This window comes from Chelon labrosus, assembly GCF_963514085.1.
Source record: "Chelon labrosus genome assembly, chromosome: 21".
In the NCBI taxonomy this organism is placed as follows: Eukaryota; Metazoa; Chordata; class Actinopteri; order Mugiliformes; family Mugilidae; genus Chelon; species Chelon labrosus.
Window position 1 is genome coordinate 20,916,343 of NC_140354.1, and position 25,251 is coordinate 20,941,593.

Sequence of the window (25,251 nt, forward strand, 5' to 3'; positions counted from 1 at the left end):
GATGCATGCCAATGATTTGACCCTTCTCAAGCAGACTAACATCTATTCCACGACCACAGGACGTGTCTTTAGACATGGTTGTTTAAGAAATGAGAAGCTACTCATTGCATCAGTTGGGGTTAAATAACTTGTTGTTAGCTGAAAGATAATCACCCATGCAGTAATTATCCAACAGGAGGCTTGTACTTATTGGCCAAGTTAAATCCAGGTGGTGACTTCTATTCATTTATTTATTTTTTGGCCAGGCAGTGTATAATGTAGAGAAAAATGAAAATAAAGAAAAAGACATTGAATGAGCTGGTGTCCAAAGTTCTGTCTGGTATTGTATCTTATCAGAAGGCATTGCATATTTTTGTTGGCATTACATCAGCTGTAGTTGCACTCCTCTTACAGCATTGTCCTGCAGCAGCAGCAGTGTAATCATATGAACGACCCCCTCTCTGGTATTGGTCCACTGCTAACCCCAGTCTCACTGACTTTAACACTATTGGTGAATGGGAGCTAAAAACAAACAGTCACACACGCCTTCTTCATCAATATTAATGAGGTGGAGGTAATTTAGTCGTTAAATGGCATGTATGCAAACAGACTGGACATAAATAAGCGTCATGTTATTGTAATACTGTGAGTTTAGACCCTTAAAAAGAAGCTGCGTTGTGTGTAGTGTTGTCGGCTAACTCACATTAGCTTGCGGAGCTAGCAGCGTTCCAGCCAGGTCGGCGTGTGGTCTGGCTCGCCAACCGTCATCACAACAAACCGAGACAGCCTTTTTAAAATTTATCACCGCAAAAGTTGGCACCGAAATGGCATCAATTGCGGCGGCCGCAGCGGCGCACGAGCCGGGCATAAACCCGGGCTCCGCGGTGCTGGCTGACGCTTTGGTCCCCGCGAGCATTTTCGCACCGGACCGGGGAGGATGCGGGGACGACGCCGGGGACGAGTGCTTCGAGGACGGGGACTTGTTCAACGGCGAGCTCGAGGATCGCGCGGTCGACTTTACTAGCAAGGTAGGCCTCGACGCCGCGGCTAAGCTAACGCTAGCTGCTGCTCCTCCTCTGAATGAATGAATGAATACATGAATGAAAATTAATGCATTTATTTCTTATAGCCACGCTATTACAAAACATAGTATAATAGCACACACTTAAGCTATTTGATACTCAAATATTACACACCACTGACTTTCAGGACTCGGGGCAATTTTCGCTGACGTTAAATAAAGCAGCTAGCTTAGCCGCGGCTAACGGTAGCTCCAGCTGATGTTTGACGGCTAACATTAGTTGCACATTGCACCATATGCTACCAAGGGACATGTAATGTTGACAGTAGCGTTTAAAGTTTAGGGCTTACATAGCAACACAAACTGGCCCTTGTCAAACAACAATATTGACATGTTAGCACCACTACGAAAACACACAAATGCATCAAGATGTGATTAGCTTAAAGATCAAACACTAGCAGAATCCCTCAAAAGTGTAAAAATGATGTACTCTTATGAAACTCGTTAAATGACTAATGGTTTCAATCTGACTCAATCCTAGATGTTTGAACGCAACAGTGACAGCTGTCAGGTTTGGGCTTGAGGGGTCAAATTACACATGACAATGGTGCTAGTCGTAAATGTCTTGCACAGGGTTGCATCAGGTCCAACCTCTTGACCTCCTGTCTACTGACTATGGGATCAGTATGTGTTATGAAGTAACACCATCAATAATCCTATACATTGAGCTTACTTCCAGATGTTTTAGCATCCCTGTGTCATTTATCTTGATACTGGCGCAACTTTAAAATCCAAAACTCAATGGTGCACCGTGCATTTTACTTGGTACCAGAAACTGGAAAAACAAGTGAAACATCCTTTGTATTCTGTATTCTAAAACAAAAAAAAAAGAAAAGCAAGTTAATGTTAGACTTTCCGATAACTTGATTTTAAAAATATAAGTGCAACAAGCCTTCCATTAAAACAGGAAGCAGTCTAGACGGCGCTCTCTCAGGTGTGGATCGTTGTGTTCAGCACTAAATAAACCTGGTGCTTGATCTATTGAGATGACATAACTTGTGTCATAAAGTCTAAAATTACATTTGAATATTGCTCCAAAGAACATTTTTTTTTTTTATAGAGAGCTACAAAATCATTGACATTGGCTGTAAACACCTTCTTCTTCTTCACCTCCGGCTGTTTTCTCCTTTGGTTTTTTTTATGTTTTCTTTCTTCATATATTAAAGGATGAAAGTATAATGTTAGTCTTTTGCTTTTTAAATTGAAAATCAAATAAAATCTTATTTATTTTAGAGTCTACAACCAGACTTGAAAGCACACAGCCCGACTTAAACCACATTTCTGCGACGGCAAGATCCCTTTATTGGAATTGTTTTACTCGCTTTACTAGTTTTCTCTTAGTAAACAACCAGAACGGGGTTTTATTGTCGTGTTTTGACAGCCATAGTGGAGCTTCTGAAGTCCACCTCGGCTGGGGTAAAACCGTCGCGTTCGCTTGCAACCTTGACATTATTTCATGGGAAGACAAACAGCTGGGTTTGTAGGTAAAGGGGAACTCTCAGAACTTGTGTTCACCTTCGGACTGTACATTTTCATCTGGCTTTTCATAATGAATACGAGAACTACAAATAAAAAATGTCCTAAATGAGTAATTATCCAGTCACTGACAGCGTTTACATGGATATTTAAACCCAATTGAAATAAATCTGATTATAGGTTCCAGCTTATCTGTGTACAACAAATAAAATCATCCAGTCATGATCTAATAACGTCCCCAAAACATCATTCACAATAGAAGAAGTAGTTTTTTTTACCCCAACTTTATTGACAACACTGAAAGAAGATGACTAAGAAGTCTCCCTGCCTCCAGCGTTGCTGTCCACGTGGATTCCTGCTTGGCTCAGCTGTTAAAACACTTATTTGAACAACTGGTTGTTTTTCTAGCTCCACATGAAGCAAACATGATCAGAGAGAACAGATTTATTCCAAGCAGAGAGAAACCATCAAAGGTTTACACCACCCCTCTCAATCTGATTAAAAATTCCTTTTTGATCAGACCGGCCTTTTCTCTTTTTGATTACTAGCCTCCACGTGAACATAGCCAGTGTCTCTTCTGAATACGATGCAATCTCAGCTGAACTTTTCTACGGTGTGGAAGAGAAGATATGAAGGATTTTCTCTTGACGATCCAAGAACAACAATGCAGCCAGCGTCATTGTTCTCCGTATGTTTTCTCTCTCTTCCCCTCTCCGGGCCCAAACAGCTGGCACTTGTTAGCCCTAACGGAGAGCAGTATGACTCCTTACTTCGGCAGCTACGGGACAGGATGGAGGAGGGATGTGGAGAGACCATCTACGTGGTCGGGATGGGCTCAGGTGAGGGATTAACGCAGCGCCTCCCTCATCTTTCAGTCTCTCTGTTTCTGATCACTTTATAGCAGATCTCCTCTTGTACTCCTCCTGTGTAGATGGCGGCGACTGGGGTCTGGATGAGAAAGACATGGAGGCCTCGGTAGCCACGGTGCGCTCTCTGTGCGAGCAGCTGGACGCCGACCTCATCCCGCTACGGGAGCGCAGCGAGGCGGCTGGTTTGGTACGTGACTATCTGATTCGGAGGCGTGTGGGTGAGCTGGACTTCCTGGAGGTCAGGTGAGGCCACGGTTAGGGACCTTTATTAGTTTTCTTTAACGTGCTTGGGCCTTTTGTGTTTGAGGATTGATGGGGTAATGTCTGCAGTTAAGTTAACTTGATTTCATTTGTCCTAAAAGGCTTTCCTTCAATACAAGAACCTTCAGAAAGGTGCTGCATCCTAAGCTAGATTCATGCGTCAGGGTTTAATCTATGCAGAGCCTGCCACTAAAACCTATTGAGATATGGAGCATTAAGCATATATCTAGCTTTAGTCTTATAATAATTGCAAAAATCACTTAATACCTGTAATAGTAATGATTCACTAGTTTACATCCCAGAAGAAAACTACATGCCTTACACAAAAATCTCCATTAAGTGATGGCAACATAGGGTCATGCTTAAGTCAGTCAGTTGGAAGTAGGGCTACAGATTTAATTCCAGTTCACAAGGTCCTGGTTTGATTCAGAATCAATTCATTGAAAGATATTTTAGTTTTTAAATAGTTTTACTTAGTCGTAAAAGCGATTTTCACCAAACTAATGTTGTCATTGGTTCCAGAGATTTGTGGTATTTCCATGACATTTTATCTCCAGTTTCACATCTAGCATATTTCTTTAAATTTGTGCAGTTCTTCTCTGTCATCATACCTTTTTAAATCCAGTCAGCTTTCAGGCCGGATTAAGCTCTCAGAGTTGGAGCTTCTGTCTCCTTCACTCGTGGACTTTTTGTGAGACACGGCTAGATTTCTAATGAGAGGATAGAGGAAATGGCATATATTTAAAATTTTAATTTATTCTTTTAACCCAGCCCTAGTTGGAAGTCAAAGTGAAGGCCGCAATGTAAAACCCATGACCTACCTTCTACCTGCTTTCAACCTACTTGTGTTGGGTCACATAAATCTTTCTTAATCATTACATCTTAATGCTTCTGTCCTGATAATTATGGGTTGGGAGTTGCCCGTCCATTTCTTTGTACGTACGCCACTTCCATTCTCATCAATGAGATATCGACATGGAGGGAATTTCTTCAAATTTGGCAAAACTTTCACTTGGAGTCAAGGATGCACTGATTATAATTACACTGTGCCCTCCCAGCCATGTTTTTACCCATAACTCAAGAATTCTCACACTCTTTCTTACAAATGTCCTATTGGATCAAAATACATTGTATTTCCAAGAAGTTTTTTTTATTAAATTTCAGAGTCTGGACAGACATAGACAAGTGGGTATTGTCACGCGGCCACGAGTAACGCCTTCTTAATACAGTGTGGATGATGTTGGTACTGTCTTATCCTTCAGGGTGGCAGTGGTAGGTAACGTGGACGCCGGTAAGAGCACTCTGCTGGGAGTGTTAACACACGGCGAGCTGGACAACGGCAGGGGATTTGCTCGCCAGAAGCTTTTCAGGCACAAGCACGAGATGGAGAGCGGAAGGACCAGCAGCGTGGGCAACGACATCCTGGGTTTTGACCAGGAGGGACAGGTGAGTGGTGGACTTGTGGCCAAGAGGAGGCGTCTACAAGTTGCCGGAAAGCAGTTTAGTTCATGTGGTTTATGGTATGGCACCTGTCTGCCCCCAGGTGGTAAACAAACCAGACAGTCATGGAGGAAGTCTGGACTGGACCAAAATCTGTGAGAAGTCCTCCAAAGTCATTACATTCATAGACCTGGCTGGCCATGAGAAGTACCTCAAGACCACCGTGTTTGGGATGACTGGGCACCTTCCCGACTTCTGCATGCTCATGGTCAGAAGCGTCTTCATGTATTTTTCATCTGTTTTGACGTGTGCAATGTCAAATATTTAAGCAATAAATCTACTTCTCTTTCCAGGTGGGAAGTAATGCAGGTATCGTAGGGATGACCAAAGAGCACCTGGGCCTGGCTTTAGCTCTGAATGTTCCCGTTTTTGTAGTGGTAACCAAGATAGACATGTGTCCAGCCAACATCTTGCAAGGTCAGTCCCTCTGGAGTTTCCCCTTCTTACTCCCTTCAGTACAAACAGCCTGGACGTTGAAGCTGTTTTTATGTGCTACAACTCTCCTGATTTTCTTCTGACAGAGACCTTGAAGCTGCTCCAAAGGCTACTGAAGTCGCCAGGCTGTAGGAAGATTCCCGTCCTGGTGCAGAACAAGGACGACGTCATAGTCACGGCGTCAAACTTCAGTTCTGAGAGGTACTAAGCCCGTCCTAGCTAGATTTAGAGTGCTGCAAATGCTTCGGTGTAACATCTTTTGTCTTACGTCCTCCCCAGGATGTGTCCCATCTTCCAGATCTCCAACGTGACCGGAGAGAACATGGACCTGCTCAAGATGTTTCTCAACCTGCTGTCCTCCAGGACGTCCTACAGGGACGACCAGCCGGCTGAGTTTCAGATAGACGATACCTACTCTGTACCGGTACGTCTAAACTCCTTCCAGTTATTCTTATCTGATTATCTGAATTAAATACAATCCTTCCAATGAAGTGCTCACCAAACTGCATGTCGTGTTCTCCCGTTTCAGGGAGTGGGAACGGTAGTATCAGGAACTACTTTACGCGGACTCATACGTCTGAATGATACCATGCTGCTGGGGCCCGATCCTCTCGGGAGCTTCATCTCCATCGCTGTAAAATCAATCCACCGCAAGAGGATGCCCGTGAAGGAAGTCAGAGGAGGCCAGACTGCCTCGTTCGCTCTCAAAAAGGTAGGCAGGGGTGATCTCAGACAGCAGAGATTACATAGGTTCGGCAACTTTTAAGGAACAGTAACAGATGCGTCAATAAGTCTGGTAACCACACAAGGAACCGACTCGCTATAGCCGTCATTTTCCAAGATGGCTGCCTTCTAAAGCCATTTTATGCATTTTTTTATCTGGATTGTAACTGGATAATCCACTTTTTATGATATTGGCATCAAAATATTAGTGTTTGAACATGAGTACGTACCTTTACATCCTCTCTTTTCACATGTCTTTCTGCAGATCAAGCGTTCGTCCATAAGGAAAGGCATGGTGATGGTGTCCCCGCGTTTGAGCCCACAGGCAACTTGGGAGTTTGAGGCCGAGATCCTGGTTCTCCACCATCCCACCACGATATCCCCCAGATACCAGGCCATGGGTGGGTAACAGCGACAGTCATTCATTGTTTAGATCCCACCCCCCCACCCAATTTTGAGGTGTTTATTATTATTTTTTTTCACCTTCAGTCCACTGCGGAAGCATAAGGCAGACGGCCACCATCCTGTCCATGAACAGAGACTGCTTACGGACAGGGGACAAGGCTTCGGTCCACTTCCGCTTCATCAAGACCCCCGAGTACCTGCACTGCGACCAGAGGCTGGTGTTCAGGGAGGGGCGCACCAAGGCTGTGGGGACCATCACTAAGGTAGCAAAGGCCTCTGGAAGCTGTAGAAAGTTTACATGTACAGTAGAGGATCATGAACCAGGTTCAAGACGAAGGTTCTGTTCACGTGGACACAAACATTCAACCAATAGTCAGAATAAAAGCACCTCAGGTAACAGCCTCTATTAGCACCATGGAAAGATGTGATGGTTTCTCATCCATTTCTGACAAATTCGATATGCCACATCTCAAAAAGGGTGTTTGCCGTTTTGGGGCAACGTCCATGTAAACCATAGACTGGATATAAATATGGACTATACGTCGCCACTTCCTTGCATCAGCCAAACTGACTCTATTTTCGCCATCTTGCGAGTTTGGACCCAGAGTCTGATCAGTATGGTCTGTGGCTCATTTCAACCTTACAGCTGTCCAAACTTTAGTCACTAGTGGCAGAAAAAAGTTGTGAACAAAACAAAGAGATGCTGATTCGCTCTGGATTAGTTTCGTCCCATGAACTCTGTGTTTGGAGCAATGTGGTTGGTGATTCAAGGGTGGGATTTTTAGTTTGCAAATTATGGACATGGCTGTTTTGAATGGGCTTAAGATCACAGACGACCTCCACAATTATTACACATTACTAGAGGTCCCATGGTAATACTAGTCCTTTGTGAATATTAGTTTCATCTGGAGACCTCTGGTAATTTGTAATAACTGTGTAGGTCGTCTGTGATCTTAATCCTGTGCAAAACAGCCATGTTTTTTTTACTTTAGTGAAGACTTTTGTTTGATTTGCGGCTTTTTTCGGCCATATCTGAATCACATGACGTCCCCAGGTAAAACTAGTCTCGTGAGAATAAGGCTTAAGGGTAGGATTTTTACTTTCCAAATTACCGACATGGCAATTTCACGCGGGTTTAAAATCACATTCGACCTCTGCTATTATTACACATTAGTAGACGTCCCGAGGTAATACCACTCCTATTCAAACAGGGCTCAAAATGCAGAATTGGTTTAGTAATACTGTGTACTCACCCATTGGCTCATATTCTTTCCAGCTGTTGCAGTCCACCAATAACATGCCATCCAACTCCAAACCGCCACAAATCAAAATGCAGTCCACGAAAAAGGCTCCGCTCAGAAAGGAGGACGGCGGCACGGCGGCCGGCGACGACGCAGCCACGATAGCACAGCCGACGGGCCCCAGCACAGCGCAGTCGGTGAGTCAATTATGAACTTTATTAGTGCAAAACCCTGCGTGTGTGCTTGGTCCTGCTCCCTTCTAGTGTCAACTTTAATTCCCTTCCTCTAACCTGTGTGCTTCTTGTCAATATAACATCTTACCTCGCTTCCAAACCGTCGTATTTCACCCTGAACTAACCTTGCCGCGTGATTCCTCTACACTCTGTCCCTCTCCTTTGCTTGCGTGGCTGGCCTCCTAAGGGGGAGGGAGATGATGACCCTCAAATTAAGGAGGGCAACAAAGAGAACAAGGTACAACGTGTAGATTGAGAACCTGAATCGTGGAGTGTGTGTGTTGGAGTGATACCCATGACCTGTTGCGTCGTTGGGCGACGCCTCATCAAATATTTTCTCTCCTCTCCTTTGCAGCCGAAGTCCGGAGGTGGAGGAAGGAGAAGAGGCGGCCAGAGGCACAAAGGAAAAAGCCAGAACAGCAGCTCCAACTCGGCAGCAGCGCCCCCATCCTCGTCGTCCGGGACAGGAAGCTGCTGAATCGTCCCCTCGGAAGCCTCCCCCTCTCTCTTATCACTCCACCACGTGTCTTCATTCCACTAAAACACCAAGGATGCAGCTGTTTGGAGCAGACACTCCTCAGTCTTACCACTTCTCGCCTTTTTAAACCAGGTTTTTTTATTTTAAATTGTTTTTAAAGGGAACACATAGGGTTACGCCTCAACAACAACAACAAAAACAAAAAGAAGCGTACACCTTTTTATGCATTTTAAACGTCAGCAGCTGCCTTTTAATATTTCGAACGGTGACGGAAAGCAGCCTCACTCAGGATGATTTATTTAAATATATAAGAAAGTTCTCCGAGATGAAGGCTAAACCAGAGGCAAAGGGTCCAATATGAGCAGCTACACCCCCCCCATGCATTCCCCCCTCCCTCCAATGTGTTTGCGATTAACCATTGCACCACTTGTACCCGCATTTGTAAATTAGCCGCGCTGATTGGAGAGATTGTACAAAAAAAAATAAAATGTATGCAAATCACAAATGAATGTAGCAGAGGGCACATAACGTGATGTAAAATTCTAGATATTATGGGGAAAATATAAACTGTTACGTTTTCTAATTGTCACTTATTTATTTGGCATACAAGCAGAACATTTACTCTCGGTACTCGTAGATCCAGTAGTCATGCTTCCATCGTCAGTCCGGAGCCTTTACATCATACGGTAGTGTTAGCACAAATACAGCATCGTCGTCGTCTTTTTGCCTCTCTCAGGGGAAAGACGGCACGCAGCGCCCGCAGTGCTACTTGTAACTTTCCCATGGCCTGTTGCTGTTAACATGTTGTGACATCTCAAAAAGGAACAATAAAACACATTTTACGAAACTTTTCAACTTTTCCCGCTTATTGTTTTCTCACCGAATGTTAAATTTACTTGGCTGAAAATGTATTTAAACTGGGAATAGTAACAAGAGAAGGGATGGGTTTTCAAAATATTTGTACTTTTCTTTTAAAAGTGGGGTTTTACTTGCAAATTTTTGCCACTCAAGATAACTTTATTTAAGCTGGCTGGGTTTTCGGCTCTTGACCCTTATAGCATGACGCTGCCACCACCATGCTTTAGTGAGGTAACCAGGCAATCCAATCACAAGTGGCCAGCTTTAAGCACCTGTGTTCACACCTGGGATTAAAATATCAGCCAGCGCTTCAGATCACATTTCAGTTTCACGCAAATAAACACAGACCTCATTTGGTTAGCTCTGTGTGTGTGTGTGTCATTACTTGGGGAGGCGGTACAGATTTTGGAACAAGCTTTAAATGAAAGCACATCAAGTTATTTATCTTCGTCCTGACGTTAGCTAGTTTAAGAAACTAATCCTTATTTAGTACATTAACAGCTACAAAGACAGACAAACACCACTTAACGATGCTTTTCTCTTTTCTGGCGATAAGTTATAAAAGCTGTTGCGTTATTTGTTTGTTTTCTGAATGAATGAGGCAAACAAGAACACCTCCTGTTGAGTAGGTGGTCTGTAATGTGACACAGCACTCATTGTGTGTTCACTAGGGATGGGCGATATGGACTAAAAAAAAAAAAAAGTTATCCCGATAACGATAAAAATTACGATAAATAAACACCAATTCAGCCTAAACTTTTTGACTATAATGCATCAGCAAGTTTTATCTGAGTTGATTTTTTTTTTACCGGACTCTTTGGATGAAGTCGACGCTGCTTCTGCATCTTCCGGCTTTCTTCATATTCTGGTTTGTGCTTGTGTTTGAAGTGGTGTTACTGTCCTTTTTATGCACTATTTGTTTGCAAACCTTGCATGTTGTAATTTGCTGCTCCGCATCAGACTTTTTAACCCCTTCATGCCTAGTGTCGCGAATTTGCGACGCACTGTTTCCGTTCAGACTGCAGCCGAAATAACGCACGTAATACTCCAATGACGGTTTGTGCACATTCAAAAAATTCCCTAGGAACCTTTTGCAAGCACTAGTTTCTTGTAGGACCGGCCGGAGTGGTAAGCAAAAATACAAATATTTAATTTCTTTATATAATTGAAAAATCAATTCAAGCGTTAAGGGGTTAAAACCAAACCAGATAATGGAGGTGGAGCCTCGTTTAGGAACGAGCTCCTCGCTGCCCAGCGTATCTGCTCCGCGTATCTGCTCCGCCTTCCATCAATTTGTCAATATTCCATACATGTTGGGCTGTGTGTGTGTCGCGCACATATATACGTCATCTATGGGAATTTATCGTTTTTATCGCGGGACGACATATTCTTTCCGTGGGGAATGTTTTTGACGATATATCGCAAACGATGAAATATCACACATCCCTAGTGTTCACACCACCAAATGTGGTCTGAGATCAGATCACTTAAATGCGTCCTGGGTGTGTTCACAGCTGGTCCCTTGCGATTGGATTGTTTAACATCTGACCGGAGCCTGAATGTACTTTTAAGCTCAGTACGTGCAGTAATCATGATAAAATCCTGCGTAACGTTACATTAAGAAGCAACAACTGTTTATATACAAAAAAAAAACAAAAAAAAAACAACATAACAAATTATAGACCATATATAGATATATATATATATATTTCATTTTTATGTAACACAAACAGTATCTGCTCTGTGTACAGTACATCATACAAGTGCAGACACTTCTCGCTACCACTGTCATGGCAGCACACGTAACCCCGAGTTTTGTATCACAATCTGAGAAGGCTATACTTGGCATGTGCAACATCTGGATTAAATGGAGTTTTTTTTTTTTGTTTTTTAATTTTTTTTCTGTGGATATCGAGGTAAGTAGAACTGTTCTCAAAAATAAACTTTACAGCTTCATGTTTAGGAATGTTCTATTTTGGTCTTAAAACTGGGGAAATTTACAGAGTAATGTGGGCGAGTCCAAAACACACTGAATGAAAAGCTGAATGACCAGGAGTACTGGAGGAATCCTCGCTCTGTGCTCCAGTCCCAGGAGTACAGACTGTTCTGTACTACAGGAGTGTTTCTAACCTTGCTGTGAACCTTCATATACTCGATATGAACAAAAATAAAGTATGCACTATAATGTACACATGCTTCTGCACATACGAACCTGTTGCACTTAATGAGTTTCAGGCGTGGTCTGTGGAGTTTCCTTTAGCACACAACAGAGCCTAAGTTATGACTGACAGTCTGTGAGGAACGGGTGAGGAGACATCAACTACACACCGACGCAGGACGGGTTGGGTTTCAGACGTTCGTTTTTTTTAGTTGTCGTTTGTCTTTTTGCTGCGTGTCTAGCCGTCGATGTCCCAGCTGAAGAGGTGATGTTTCACCAGCATGTCCTGCACTCCCTCCTTCAGCGGCTTCTGCTCCTTCTCCTGAGAAACAAATGAAACGTAGAAAGACTTGATTTTCTGTTCTCTGTGCAGCTGTTGAGCTTTTCTTATTGTAGCAATGACCTCTGCTGCTGCTAAGTAAGCAAGAGCCATCACCGCGCTCTAAAGAGTGTTTCCCATACACTGCTAACTCTACAGCGGCCCGCCAGGGTTTAATTTACTCCACCATGGTCTCATGACGAATCGGAAATATTTATGCACGTTTCCAACAACGGTGTAATTGCGTCGTTTTTCCTATTGCTCCCGAAAGCATCTCTCAGACGCCTCCCCCCCGAGACTCTCCACCCACATACACACAGGTTACTCACCTGCTCTGTACTAATTTAACCTGACGGAGAAAATGGCTCGGACAACTCACATAGCATGAGAAGCAATTTAATAAAAATTTACGTTGCCCCCACTTTTTAAAACCTGATCTTTGTGCTCTTGACTTTTAGACCATGAAGATTTACGATTATTTAAAGACGCAGCATGAACTAGCTTCAATTTATATCCGCGTTATTAATTCTGTTATTTAATTTTGTGGGAAACACTGAAGCAGAGGGTAAAGGAGGTAGAGATAAGCTCACTTGCCAGTTCATTAGGTACACTAGCTCTAAATCCTCCTTCATGACTGCTCTAATGTTGAAACAGCATCAGAAAGGTGGTGGTAATTCAACTGGAGGATCATTTTTGGAGGATCTGTGTTTCTGATATGTAGCCTAGCCCACTGACTGCAGTGTCAAAATAATAGGAACACGTGCCAGTATAATTCAGTAGTACTACAAACCACGGCTTTGACAAATAAAACACAGTTTCAAATAACAGAGCAGGACTTATATTTAGAATGCACGTCTTCCTAGTGTACCTAATGAACTGGCAGTTGAGTGTCTGACATAAGTTTTCACCGAGTGTTGTTCTGTTTCATTTAAATTATGAGTCGTCGTCCTCTCTCGTCCCTCAGGTACAACAGATTGCAAGTGTTAGCCCACCGACTATGGGTGGCCAAAATAATAGGCACACGTATCAATACAACACAATTTAACACAGCTTTCAGTTGTTTGAATACAAGAACCTTCATAAAAGTAAGATTTAGAACATATTAGGATGGATTGGCGAGTGTACCTAATGAACTGGCACCAACTGAACAGTTTAAAGTCAAAAGCCACAGTTCTATTAGAAGTCTAACCAACAGCTACAGCATTGACGGTCTCGTTTTACCTAGAGATCCCAACTAAAGAGGTGATGCTGAACCAGCACATCCATAACTTCTGCTTTCAGAATAGTGGATCTCTGAAACAGCATGAAGTCAGACAGTTTGTCTCCCCTGATATAACTCTTCGGGTCAGAAAGAATTTCGTGCAGCCGTGGGCTGTGATCGTGTGCTCGTCTCACCTCTTTCTTCTCAGGTAGCTCACAATCTTGGGAGAGACTGAAGGCGAACTTTGACAGGACCCTGCGGAGACGACCACAGCAGTAGTTATAAGGAGAACGTGTTCGTTTGTAGCTATTTAACCACGTCGTGTGTGTTTATTACCTGAGCTCACACTTGATCTGTACCCATCCGGGGCTGCGCAGGAACGACCACGGGTGATACCACTTCTCTACGGCGGCCATGCTGGAGCACAACACCTCCAGCCACAGGTGCAGCACCTGCTCACTGTACACAGACACGCTGATGAGCAAACGGGACGCGACTGTGTGTGTGCGCGTTTGAAACGCTCCGATCGTTTGTGCGGAAACTCACTTGAGGCCGACGCAGACCAGAGAGCGGAACTTGACGTCCATCTGAGCGTGTGCGGAGTCGTGGCTCATGTTGACCGACTGCACCGCCTGGGGAGAGCAGAGACGAGACATTCATCACTAAACAGACGATGCGCTGAACTCATCGGGACAAACTCTCATTACCTTCTTGTTTTATCACTAAATTATGACATGTGTACTCACTCTGTATAGTAGCTCCTCTGGTGTTAGGACTTTCCCATCTTCATCTAACCTGGTAAATGTCAAAGACAAAGATGGGCTGTTAATAAAAGTTATTTAAGCCCAACTGATGCAATGAGTAGCTTCTCATTTCTTCAACAACCATGTCTAAAGACACATACTGTGGTCGTGGACAAGATGTTAGTCTGTTTGAGAAGGGTCAAATCATTGGCATGCATCAAGCAGAGAAAACATCTAAGGAGATTGTAGAAACTACTAAAACTGGGTTAAGAACTGTCCAACGCATTATTAAAAACTGGAAGGATAGTGGAGAACCATCCCATCAGGGTAAGAAGAGAGGCAGATGAAGTGATGCACCCATCATGCCTAGTGTCTACTGTACAAGTCTGTGGGGGCAGTGCTATGATCTGGGGTTGCTGCAGTTGCTCAGGTCTAGGTTCAGCAACATTATGTTGCCCAAAGAATGAGGTCAGCTGACTACCTGAATATACTGAATGACCAGGTTATTCCATCAATGGATCATATTCCAAGATGACAATGTCAGGATTCATGGGGCTCAGATTGTGAAAGAGTGGTTCAGGGAGCATCAGACGTCCTTTTCACACATGGATTGGCCACCACAGAGTCCAGACCTTAACCCCATTGAGAATCTTTGGGATGTGCTGGAGAAGGCTTTGTGCAGTGGTCAGACTCTCCCATCATCAATACAAGATCTTGGTGAGAAATTAATGCAACACTGGATGGAAATAAATCTGGTGACATTGGAGAAGATTATCGAAACAATGCCACCATGGACCATGGAGAAGTCAATTAGACAATGTCGGGCCGCCCTGTTATTAACATTGTATGGGAAACCCTTATTCTATGAATGTTCTGTCTGGTGTTTTGTGTGTGTGTTTTACCTGTAGGTTTTACACAGCACCAGTCTAGAGTAGACAGAGTTGAAGTCCCTCTCTACCTCCCTACTGGCCGCCTGAGAGAAAACACATGATGATGTTGAATTTGATACAACACACTGATATGAACAACATGACACATATTTAGTCTTAGTCTCCGTCTTTAGACAAAAATGTCACCTTTTGATTATCACATTTAGTCTAACGGCAACTAACAATATTAATTTTGGCAGATATTTTATATGTCGTCTTTAGGGTTAGGGTTAATCTGTGGTAGAAATGTGATTCCAGGCAACAGTCTGTGTCGACACTTAGCACTTGACTTGTACATATCCCGTTCCAGAGTTGGATATCAGCCTGTTGTGTTGTCCCTGATCATTTATAAGGTTGGATCAGACATTACAGAGGGATTTTACAGCTAGTAAAGTACTTAGATGAGACTTCTTTAACGTCATAGTTAGCTAACTGTCCGTGATGGAGGCTGCATAAATATCAGGGAGACGCTCCTTCAAATACCATTTCTAATGAAATCACCGTCTTTGTTAACGAAATTAACACTGGATGACTAAAACAAAAAAGGAAAAATCTCCTCTACCTCCTCTATGAATAACCAGGGGTGACAGGGGCCTCCCAGTATGGACGGCTTCTTGAGGCCGTGCTGAAATATGGCCTTCAGAGCTGGACACAGAGTTCCCCTGACCAGGTCTGTCACCGCCTCCGTCACAGAGTCGTCACCTGCCAGCGAGTACTGGGGACAGACACCGGTGGGTCTTTAGGACGCTGCATAAAACACTACTCATCACAGCACTGACAGCACTGGAAGGCTGGAAAACAAACGTGTCTGTACCTCTTTGCTTCTTTCATCTAGAATCTCCACAAACTTTGCTGGAAACCAACCTGAGAAACAGAAAATGTAAAATATCAGAAAACTCATTTATGAAAAAAATGGCAACAGCTGATGTCGATAATGTAAAGGGACACACCTCGGAGGCCATTGAGCTCACCAACCCAACAGTGTTCATCCCTTTGCGAGACGATCTAAGAAACAAAAATTAAATAACCTTCAGTGGAATAAGAATTAAGGAGCGACCTGCAACTTCTGTATGATTAAAAATATTTCACTTTTATTATTCAGGTTTTAGGAGGATAAGTCAGTTTAAGTCAGTTTAGTTTCTGTGCATCCCTCTGCGCCAGTCCTGACTCACAGTGATGATGTCATTCTTTCTGAAGCCCAGCTCGTCGTCGTCATGGCGCTCAAAGTCCAGCAAGGCCTTTGCCCGTCTCCGCCGGTTGCGAGACACCACGAGGAAGTTTTCGTGATCTCTCTGGTGGCTCTCCATGGAGTAGTCGGGGGTCAGGTCCTGGAGGGACGAGAGGGAGGAAATGAACGGACGCACCTAAAAACAGGACATAAGACACGGTGGCAGGACTGTGGACTCACAGTGCTGGAGTGGCGTGGGTCCAGACAGTGGAAGTGCTCCGCGGTGTGGCCTATGGCCTCTCGCAGGGCGGCCACCAACTCTGTCTGCTTAATATTCTTAGATTTCAGGGCTTCTGCCTCGTCCTCGCCGAACAGCAAGGAGCTCAGGGTGGACTTCCTGCGCAGAGACTGTCTCCTCACCACCTGACAAACAGAACAAACACAGGATTCATTCTCTCTGGATGAACTGGACACGTGCAGCTCAGAAGGTAGATGTGTTAATGTGACTGTGACGCGCTTTGAAGACTCTAACGGACCTTGTTGAGATTGGTGTGGAGTGTCGCGTTGTTTCCATTGTTGAGCTGCGCCTGTTCATTTAAGATGTAGGCGAGGTGTTTGTGTCGGTGAGCTTCCAGAGTGTCCTGGGATAACGTCCCAGCTAACCTCATAGCCTCCCCCAGTACTGAGGGTCCATCTTTCAGCTGGCTCGGCAAATCCGACAGGGTGTTAAAAATGGAAGCGGAGTTCTCGGAGGACACGAGTTCATCCTCCTGGAGTCGGGGAGTTACAAAATAGTAAATCACCGTAAAGCAAGTTGGCAAGTTTAAACGGTTATTGGACAGTGGTGAGTAGTGAAACTGACCTTAATCTTGAGCATGCCCAGTGTGACCTGGAACAGCACCAGTGAGCCTTGATAAAAGAGCAGATCCCAAATCCTGAGGAGCAGGCGAATGTCCACCACACTGGCAAACGACGTCAGGAACCAGTGCAGAGTAATCAGAGACAGCTCTGGATGAAGAAGAAGAAGAAGAAGGAAGGTGTCATATAGAACAACTCTAGATAATCTCTGCCCTCGCTGCTTCTTAGCCATCCTTACCTATGTCATGCTCCTGCAGGAGGCGGTCGAGGGGCGGCAGGTACTGAACGATGAGCTGGCGGAGGACCCTCTGGTCCGTTTGGACGCCGAGCAGAGTGGAGGAGAAGTAGGACGGAGGGAGGAGGTCTTCGATCAGGGCGCACATCATCCACAGCGCGTCCTCCTCCTCCAGAAAGAGCAGCAGGCAGGAAACCACCTGGGAGGGTCCAGATACAGATGTGGAGAGAAGACGATTAACTGGACGTGTTGACTCAGCTGGATGCTTCCATGTATATCTGTTAAGTATGAGGTTCTCACCATGCCGGTGCCCTGACAGTAGCCAATGTCTGGGTAGAGCCAGGCCAGGCCTCTCAGTACCCGCCTCAGCCTCGGCACTCCGACGCTGGTCATGCTGTTGAAACACGCGTTGGTCGGCATGGTCCGCAACAGGTCCTTCTCTATCTGAGGGTTAAGAATCGATCATCACAGCATGTTTTCAAAGACAATCCTCCTAAAATCATCCACATATATGCTATCATAGATTCTTGGACTCTAACAGTTGAGGATTGTACCTGTTTAGATGTGCTGGTGTCGTCGTTGGCGCTGTTCTTGATGATTTCCCTGTAGGAGATCTCTGAGGTCCTTTTCTTCTGCAGAGCTCCAGACAGACGCATCCACAGCTAAAAGACAGAAACATCAGAACCACCGTGTCTCGCTTCCAGTCAACGCCACACTGCTGTGAAAGTCTACGTACCTGTGGCCTCATGCTGTGAGGTATCCCACCCAGCACGAGGGTACGCAGGCGCTCGGAGCGTGGGAGGACGGGGTCGATGAGCTCCCAGGTCAGGTCGCCCACCGTGTGGTTGTGGGTGAACTCCAGGTGGGCTTGCCAGCGCAGCCGCTGCTGGGGGTCTTCACGCTGGGGTGAGCCCTCGGTGCCCAGCCAGGACCTGGGCTCGCCGTCGTCTGAGAGAGGGGGGGCGAGAAACAAGTCAGGCTTTAGGTTAGTAACAAAATGGTAGTGGCTGTAAATTTTGTATATCCAAGCATGACACAGGGAAACCTCATTAACTGAGAAAGCCAAAACAAGAACTCTATTATTAAAAGCCAAGAACTGGAGTCCTTTATGTTATTTTGCTGAAATCACATGAACTCCACTTGAGTAGATAATACTGTTATGGTTTTATTTTTGTGTGACTGAACAAAATACCCTCAGTGTCCACTCTGAAGCCAAACTCATCATACTGAAGTTCAGGCTGTTCTGCAGGGTCTTTCTGTAGAGATGAAAAGATAAAAATAAACAGTAGCATGCATTTCATTAGTGCACATTTCACAGTGGGATAAGATAATAGCTTACCATGCAACAAATCAGATTTCACAGTGTAATATGAGGACGAAGCGTTTTTGTTCACATGCGTCTCAGCCATTCTTGTTGTTCTGAAACTGGGAGCATATGTTGAGGACCATAGACTGTAAGAAAGGTGGACGCCATGACAGCTCCTCTAAAGCTCCCCCTGGTGGCTGGCTACAGTATATGTTATAAGCCCCGCCCCCTCCATGTTAGTGGATGGCACTTAGACCAAACTAAAACAGTCAAGTTCAAAGATTTGTAAAAGATTGTATGTTTAAGAGTCCCATTTTTCTGGAAAGTTTCATTTTAATAATTTGGCGCTATTAAAATAGGATGTGGCATCATGATGATTGACAGTTGCCATTGACAACCGCCCCTTAGGGACGTGAGAGTAGGGAAAAAAGTAAAAAGTTAAAAAATAAACACTGGTAGAGGTAGAGCAGAGACTGACTCCAAACTCTCAAGATGGCGCCGCCAGTATCCCCGGAATACTAGTTTGACCAAAAGGGAGGAAGTAGAGATGTGTAGTCCATTTTTTTCTACAGTCTATATTGAGGATGCGTTTGTCTCGATTGATCTGTTAACGCGGACCCCGAACCGAGGTTAAATGTTACAGAATACTCTTATCACTTGCTCCCTGAATCAGAACACAAGACGGGTGTGAAAGCATCCTTCATTTCTGCTGTTTTCTATTTAATAATTCTGTTTCTCAAGATGCAAAGTCATGTCCTCACTTGATGGTACTTGGCCAAGATGTCCTGGGGCCACATGCTTGGGGTGAGAGCAGAGAATGGCCCACCAGGGGCTGGCGTGTAGGTGCCTACAAGAGAGACAGAGATTTATTTATTCATTATAACTGTAGGCAAACTTGGAGACATTTAAAAAAAAAATAAAAATGTAGGTGAGCAAATCCATACCTGACATTTTGTTGATAGCAGAGTGAATAACTTCAATATGGAGAGACTGGAGTCACTCTGGAGAAAGCACATCAGCTGATTGCCACTCTGTAGAAGAGATAAAGGACAGAAAACAGGCCGATTGTGAATGTGTCCTTAAGTTATACGCCCAAAGCGATTCAGATGTGGCGTCGCTGTCCATATAAAGCTGCAATCAAATCACCACAACTGGTTGCTTGGCGTGAAAATCCAGCCTGATTTAGTTGCTGCAGTTGCAATCCTCTCAAGGCAAAATAACCTCAACATACGCAACGTCTGAAACTACAAATCTTTAAAAAGAAGAAGAAGAAAGTATCTTATTATGAGTCCAGTCTCAAGGCTAACAATATATGAAATGAAGAAACGCTCCTTCTGCTAGAAGGACTCAGAAGTTGTGCACAATCGCAGTAAGCCAGAGACAAAAGACATTCTTGTGTCTCGTCTCATGGGCATATGACTGCCGTCCTTACCAGAGGCTAATCATCTTGCTTTGTGTGTTCATGCTCTATTTTTAGGGAGTAGAAGAAGTCTTGGGGCAAACATTTTGCAGGAGCCGTTGTGTGAAAACAGTCGGAGGACTTGTAAATGTAAACTAACTTTGTCATTTTTTTGCTGGCAAGCTTTGTACATTTCTCACAATTACACCGCTTGATTAATCAGCAGCGACAGTAGGCGTACCTAATGAACTGGGAAGCGAGGGGCTTTAAAAATATGCCAACATTTTTCCGTGCCCGTCTGCTAACTTCCAGCTGGCAATGGATTTTCTCTCTGCATTCGACACAACATCAACTAACTGCCTGGCTCACAGGCTCCTTGGATGATCACACAGTTGTACAGCTCTGAGCAACATGTGCTGCACATAAACTCGTATTAGAGCAGGAACTGGGAGCCAAAGAACGCCGAGCCAAAATAAGCAGAACGAATGCACTACTGAACGCACTCCCGAGTGCCGCTCTGCAGCAGATTTATTCGCGGCAATGACATCTCAGCAGATTTCTCTCTTAGGTTTTGAGAAACAAACGCCGCGTGAGGAAAATAAACACCAACCTTGTGTGGCCAACGAGAAACCACACACAAACAAGAATGCGTCACCTACGAGAGAGAGGCTGAGCACCACGCAAACGCCCTGCCAAAATGATTCATTCAAGCAGCAGGCTTGCGGCATCTGAAGGGGCAGGAGGGGGGGAAGATTTAGGACTTACGAGAGATGAGAAATCAATTTGAGGTCTGGCGGACGGCCAGGTTCTTTCAGGGTAGCTTTGTGTGGAGCTCAGGGGAGTACTGGGATTTTAGAGCTACTCCGTTACAAGAACATTAACAGTTTAATCACCTGCCAAGGAAACCGACATCAGCAGAACTCCTGCCTGCAAACTGTTGCACATGATCCGAATGCGAGAGGCTGGAAGTGTCGGCCTAGACATGAAACACTTCATCGCATACAAGTTTAGACTTTTTGCAGATTTTACAGACCAAGGAATCATTCTGAGTCTTTATTTTCAGAGTTAAAGTGTGGTATGCAGAGCCAATTATGACATTTTAGTGTGTTAACAACCTGACAGCAAACTGATTGTTCTCTGTCACTATAGCTGAAGTTACCACATAGCTTTTAATATTGTTAAGAACAGAAGCCATCAAATATTCTGCTCTATTTTCTTTTTTAATTATTTTTTTTATTTTTTATTAGGAAGCTGGTCATTTTTTTTTTTATTACCTCTTTAATTTTTTTTTTAATGTTTTGGGGTAGAATTAAAATATTTTTAATTTAATAATTTTTATTTTAATTTGGTATAATTTATAGACCTCATGCTACTATTTTTGTATTATTTTACTATTTCAAATTTACCAGAATATTTCAAATGTTAAAAAAAAAAAAAAAAATCAATGGATTTAGTTTTGTTTAAATAATGAAATTTAGGTAAATGCAGCAGATTTTCGAGCTAAATATATTTTATCCCAAAATATATTTACACAAAATATCTGCTAATAAATTAATTATCAAATTCCAATATTATCTGTTAAAGAGTCCAGAACTGGCAGCACGTTAAAAGATTAATTTTCCAATATATATATATATATAATCAACTTTTTAAAATCTTCTACATGTAAACTCATAATAAACTACATCTATCAATGTCATATAAAATTATATAAAAAAAAAAAAAAACATACTGTACTATGATGGAGTCAATTTTCTATAGAAATCAGCTGAGAAAATGTTTGTACGTTGATTAAAAAAACAAAAAACAAAAAATTTAAAACTATAACTTTGCTACGAAGCAGTCTCTCTGGTTCATTTCATGCAATGACGAAATAAAAACACTTTTAAAGTAGAGCCAGCATGGCAGAGAGGAAAATTAATCGGATTTAACAGTCCAGCGCTAATATAGATTATACGCTCTATTTACACAGGCTAGCCTGTGATTTTCTGATTTGAATACATTTTTATTTGTAAAATCCGATAGTGACCCTCTCTTAAGAAATCTCACTGAGGCTGGTTTTGCATACATTTCACATTTTAGATTTAAAAACGTATGACGACTTAGAAGAGCTGCACAACATCAAAGCCATATGCAAGATGTGAAAGTAGACGTAATCTATTCAGGAAATCAGTCACGCTCCCCAGCCCAGGTAGCCTACACAACAAATGAGTAATAGCAGGTGGGAAAGTATTTACAGATTTAAGACTTGAGGTGGTTTGTAAAAACTCCACGTTCGTACATTTTCCTCCCGAGGATGTAAACTCCAGAAACGCCGTAAATAATCCAAATCCCTCCCGGTGCTTTATCACGAGACCTATAGCAGGTAGTTTTTAGCTTCTCACTCTAAACGCCAGAACATCTTTCCCTTTGTTAAGGTGTGGCTGTGCTTACTATGTTTGCACACACACCGGTCTACACCCTGCCTGCTGAGAGAACAGCAATGAGTTACATCCTGCTGCACGGCGAAACCCTTCCCTTTCACAGCAGCGCGGAGGATTCTTAATTTTTATCGGGGACAACGTGCAGCCAAAACAACCACCGTCCTCCTCCTCTTCTTCTTCTCACACACCTCCCCGTCACGGTAACCACAACATTGGCGACTCATGCTCCCGTCTCATGAATACGCCTGCCTGCCTGCCTTCACACATACACACACACTGCAGTCATGTATGTCACAGCGTTGCAGCCCTGCGACACGCCAAGAAAGCTCTGTCGGCACACGCTCCGCCACGCGTCGCATATCACATTCACAGATGACACACAGAAGCATGTGTCACTTGCTGCATTTACATGGGACTGCACACTCACTTGCAGGATTATTGGGTACACTAGTGAATGCATTCTAATATAACAGCCCTGCGTTAAATGCTCATTGTATTCAACAATAGTTTAAAACAACAGAGAGCTGCTGATGCAACTGCACTTTCACTCTGGAGGCTGTGGTTTGCAGTACTATCGAACTGATGCATGTTCCTGTTATTTTAGCATTTTAGTCAGCTTTTAATTCAATCCACTTGAACCAACATCCTCCAACATGATCATCCAGTTAAATCACCACCCTTTGGATGCGGTTTCAACATTAACTGAACATTTGAAAAGTCACGAATGTAAGATTTAATGCAGGACTGTTAGAATGAATTTCTTTTAGTGTACCTAATATACTGGCAAGCGATTGTAATCACACAGGTGTTCGAAAAGATAAACTTGGTCATCTTCTTCTACTGAATCATTTCAGTGTTGTCAGGAAGCTTAGAGGGGGAGAGAAACTTCTTCTTCTACTGTTGTATTTCCAGCATATTCAATTCTCCACAGTTGGTGGCTTGACTGTGCATGAGTCACAAACGCTGTATTTTGGCTGACATTTCGCACAGTGCAAACACAATTAAGGCTAAACTCCACAATCGGGAATGATTTTATCGGGTTGAACAAATATTGTCAATGTAAATTAAGCCACTGGGAAGAACAGGTGTGTCACTTCCTCCAAGGAAGGATACGGAAAAAAAATATAAAAAGAAACCTCTTACTACCAAGGAGGATAAAAATAGTCTGGTTTAAATCCATCTCCTGCGCCAAAGATTTAATCTAAAAAAAACAAATAACTGTATTTGAAATTAGTGGTGTAAAAAAAAAAGAAAAAAAAAGAAAAAAAAAAAACAAACAAAAAAAACACAATGCATGCTGGGATGTGACTTAATTGTAGTTTTTTTTTTTTTTTTTTAAATGCAGGCTGCAGCATTATGTGTCACCATTAACCCAGTCATTTGCTAAAGTGACATCCTGAAAAATTAGACATATAAATATATATAAAGAAAATGTGACATTTATTTGACATCCTTTGGCTTCCATATGTATACACAGCCGTGACGTCTGACAGCTAAATTAACGTTACGTCAAAGCTGACGTCGGGTACAGTTAAATGCTAAACAGGTAAAAATAATTAACGTTTATTTATATTTAAATTTATCCACTTGCTGTTTCAAGAACAAAACATGTTTTATAATATGTGATAAACCTCCTAACGTCTCAAGAGCAGCGTCCGTGTATTCACTCGTCAGCTGTTAGCAACACACGCTAAAGCTAGCTAGCAGCTAACAGTTAAGACACAGCGGTTAGACTGTTGGCCTGCCGTTGCAACTTACCGTGACATTATTCGGGACAAAGCACGAGCTCGTGGTTTATGACGGGGAAGCTTTTCCGTCCACTGCACACGGGAAAACACCATACGCTAAGCCATCATTCGCCTGTATTTATGATTTTCTCCCCCCTCCTACGTTGTGCACCTGCTAGTGGCGACGTGTAGCTCCGTCGTATTCATGCGCCCTTAAAGGACTTCTTTTTTTATCCCCGTTCCTTTTCCCACACTGACAGAGTAAGTAGTTCCAGATCCCGGAACTAGACTTCTCATTTAAAAAGAAAAAAAAATATCCTTCCGCGGAGGAATAGGTGACGCAGGCAACACGACGTGACGCCTGTTTGTTCCATTCATTCATTTTCTGGTCTCTTAACTCATTCATCCTTTTAGAAATCAGCCAGTCACCATCCACAGCTCTGTTTATACAGGTTAGTTAACTTTAAACTGTCAGCTGGATAAAATAAAATAATAATAAAAAAATAAGTCCTTGTTTTTAGTAATTTGTACAAACTGCATGGAGGACAAAAAACAATAAATCATAATAAAAAAAAAATGACTCGAGAAATTCTATTTACATGCAAATAAATACACAAAAAAAAATTATGAAATATAAATGTATGCATTCATTTATGAAATCGGAATCAGAATCAGAATCTGCTTTAATGGCCAAGTATGTACACATACAAGGAATTTGACTCCGGCAACTTTGCTCTCTTGTGCAGAAACAACTTAAATAAGTGAAAGAAAAATAAAATAAACTTCAATCTGTACACATAAAATATAAGATAAGAGCAGATATATACACCAAACCAGGGTTTTGTACATGTGACTTATTTGATATCGATCAGCCACTACATTAGTGAATAACACTGAACCATCTTGTTAAAATTCAGTGTTCTGCTGGGAAACTTTTGGACCTGGCATTCATTGGTGTGGATGTTACTCAGACATGTAGCACCCACCTAGACCAGACCAGACCAGACACCCCCTCACCCCATAGATTTAGACTTAGACAGACTTTATTCATCCACAAGGGAAATTTCCTGGTCACAGTAGCTTAGTTGCACATAAAAAACAACACGCTTGAGAACCACAAGTAAAGAGAAAGATAAAATAAAAATAAAATAATATTATTTTGTGTAACCTCTTGTCCTGTGAAGGATCGAAGCTGTCATCGGGCGGGAGCAGAAGTAAATATATATATATTATATACACAGAAGAG

The 25,251-nt window shown here is 43.0% G+C and overlaps 2 protein-coding genes across 3 annotated transcripts; one reads left to right on the forward strand and one right to left on the reverse strand.

Moving 5' to 3' along the window:
* gtpbp1 (GTP binding protein 1) lies at positions 1–9,528 on the forward strand. Of its 2 annotated transcripts, XM_084570193.1 has the most exons (14): positions 1–1,007; positions 3,264–3,375; positions 3,468–3,648; positions 4,929–5,112; positions 5,210–5,374; positions 5,460–5,583; positions 5,688–5,802; positions 5,881–6,025; positions 6,131–6,313; positions 6,590–6,725; positions 6,814–6,992; positions 8,006–8,167; positions 8,391–8,441; positions 8,559–9,528. In XM_084570193.1, exons 1-14 carry the CDS (start codon positions 804–806, stop codon positions 8,679–8,681), a joined length of 2,064 nt encoding a protein of 687 aa, XP_084426319.1. In that variant the 5' UTR covers positions 1–803; the 3' UTR covers positions 8,682–9,528. The 2 variants fall into 2 exon arrangements, with proteins under 2 accessions (XP_084426319.1, XP_084426320.1); XM_084570194.1 differs by lacking the exon at positions 8,391–8,441.
* A 106-nt stretch (positions 9,529–9,634) lies between these two features.
* On the reverse strand, positions 9,635–24,449 carry sgsm3 (small G protein signaling modulator 3). Its single transcript, XM_084570192.1, has 21 exons — positions 24,037–24,449; positions 19,401–19,487; positions 19,218–19,303; positions 18,343–18,406; positions 17,887–18,098; positions 17,705–17,812; positions 17,451–17,594; positions 17,154–17,349; positions 16,920–17,065; positions 16,594–16,827; positions 16,298–16,480; positions 16,062–16,217; positions 15,840–15,894; positions 15,704–15,753; positions 15,452–15,604; positions 14,863–14,933; positions 13,964–14,012; positions 13,764–13,849; positions 13,554–13,676; positions 13,412–13,472; positions 9,635–12,019 (listed from the first exon to the last, which is right to left on the reverse strand). The coding sequence occupies exons 2-21, from the start codon at positions 19,405–19,407 to the stop codon at positions 11,936–11,938; spliced, it is 2,268 nt and encodes a 755-aa protein (XP_084426318.1). The 5' UTR covers positions 19,408–19,487; positions 24,037–24,449; the 3' UTR covers positions 9,635–11,935.
* Between the last annotated feature and the right edge of the window lie 802 nt (positions 24,450–25,251).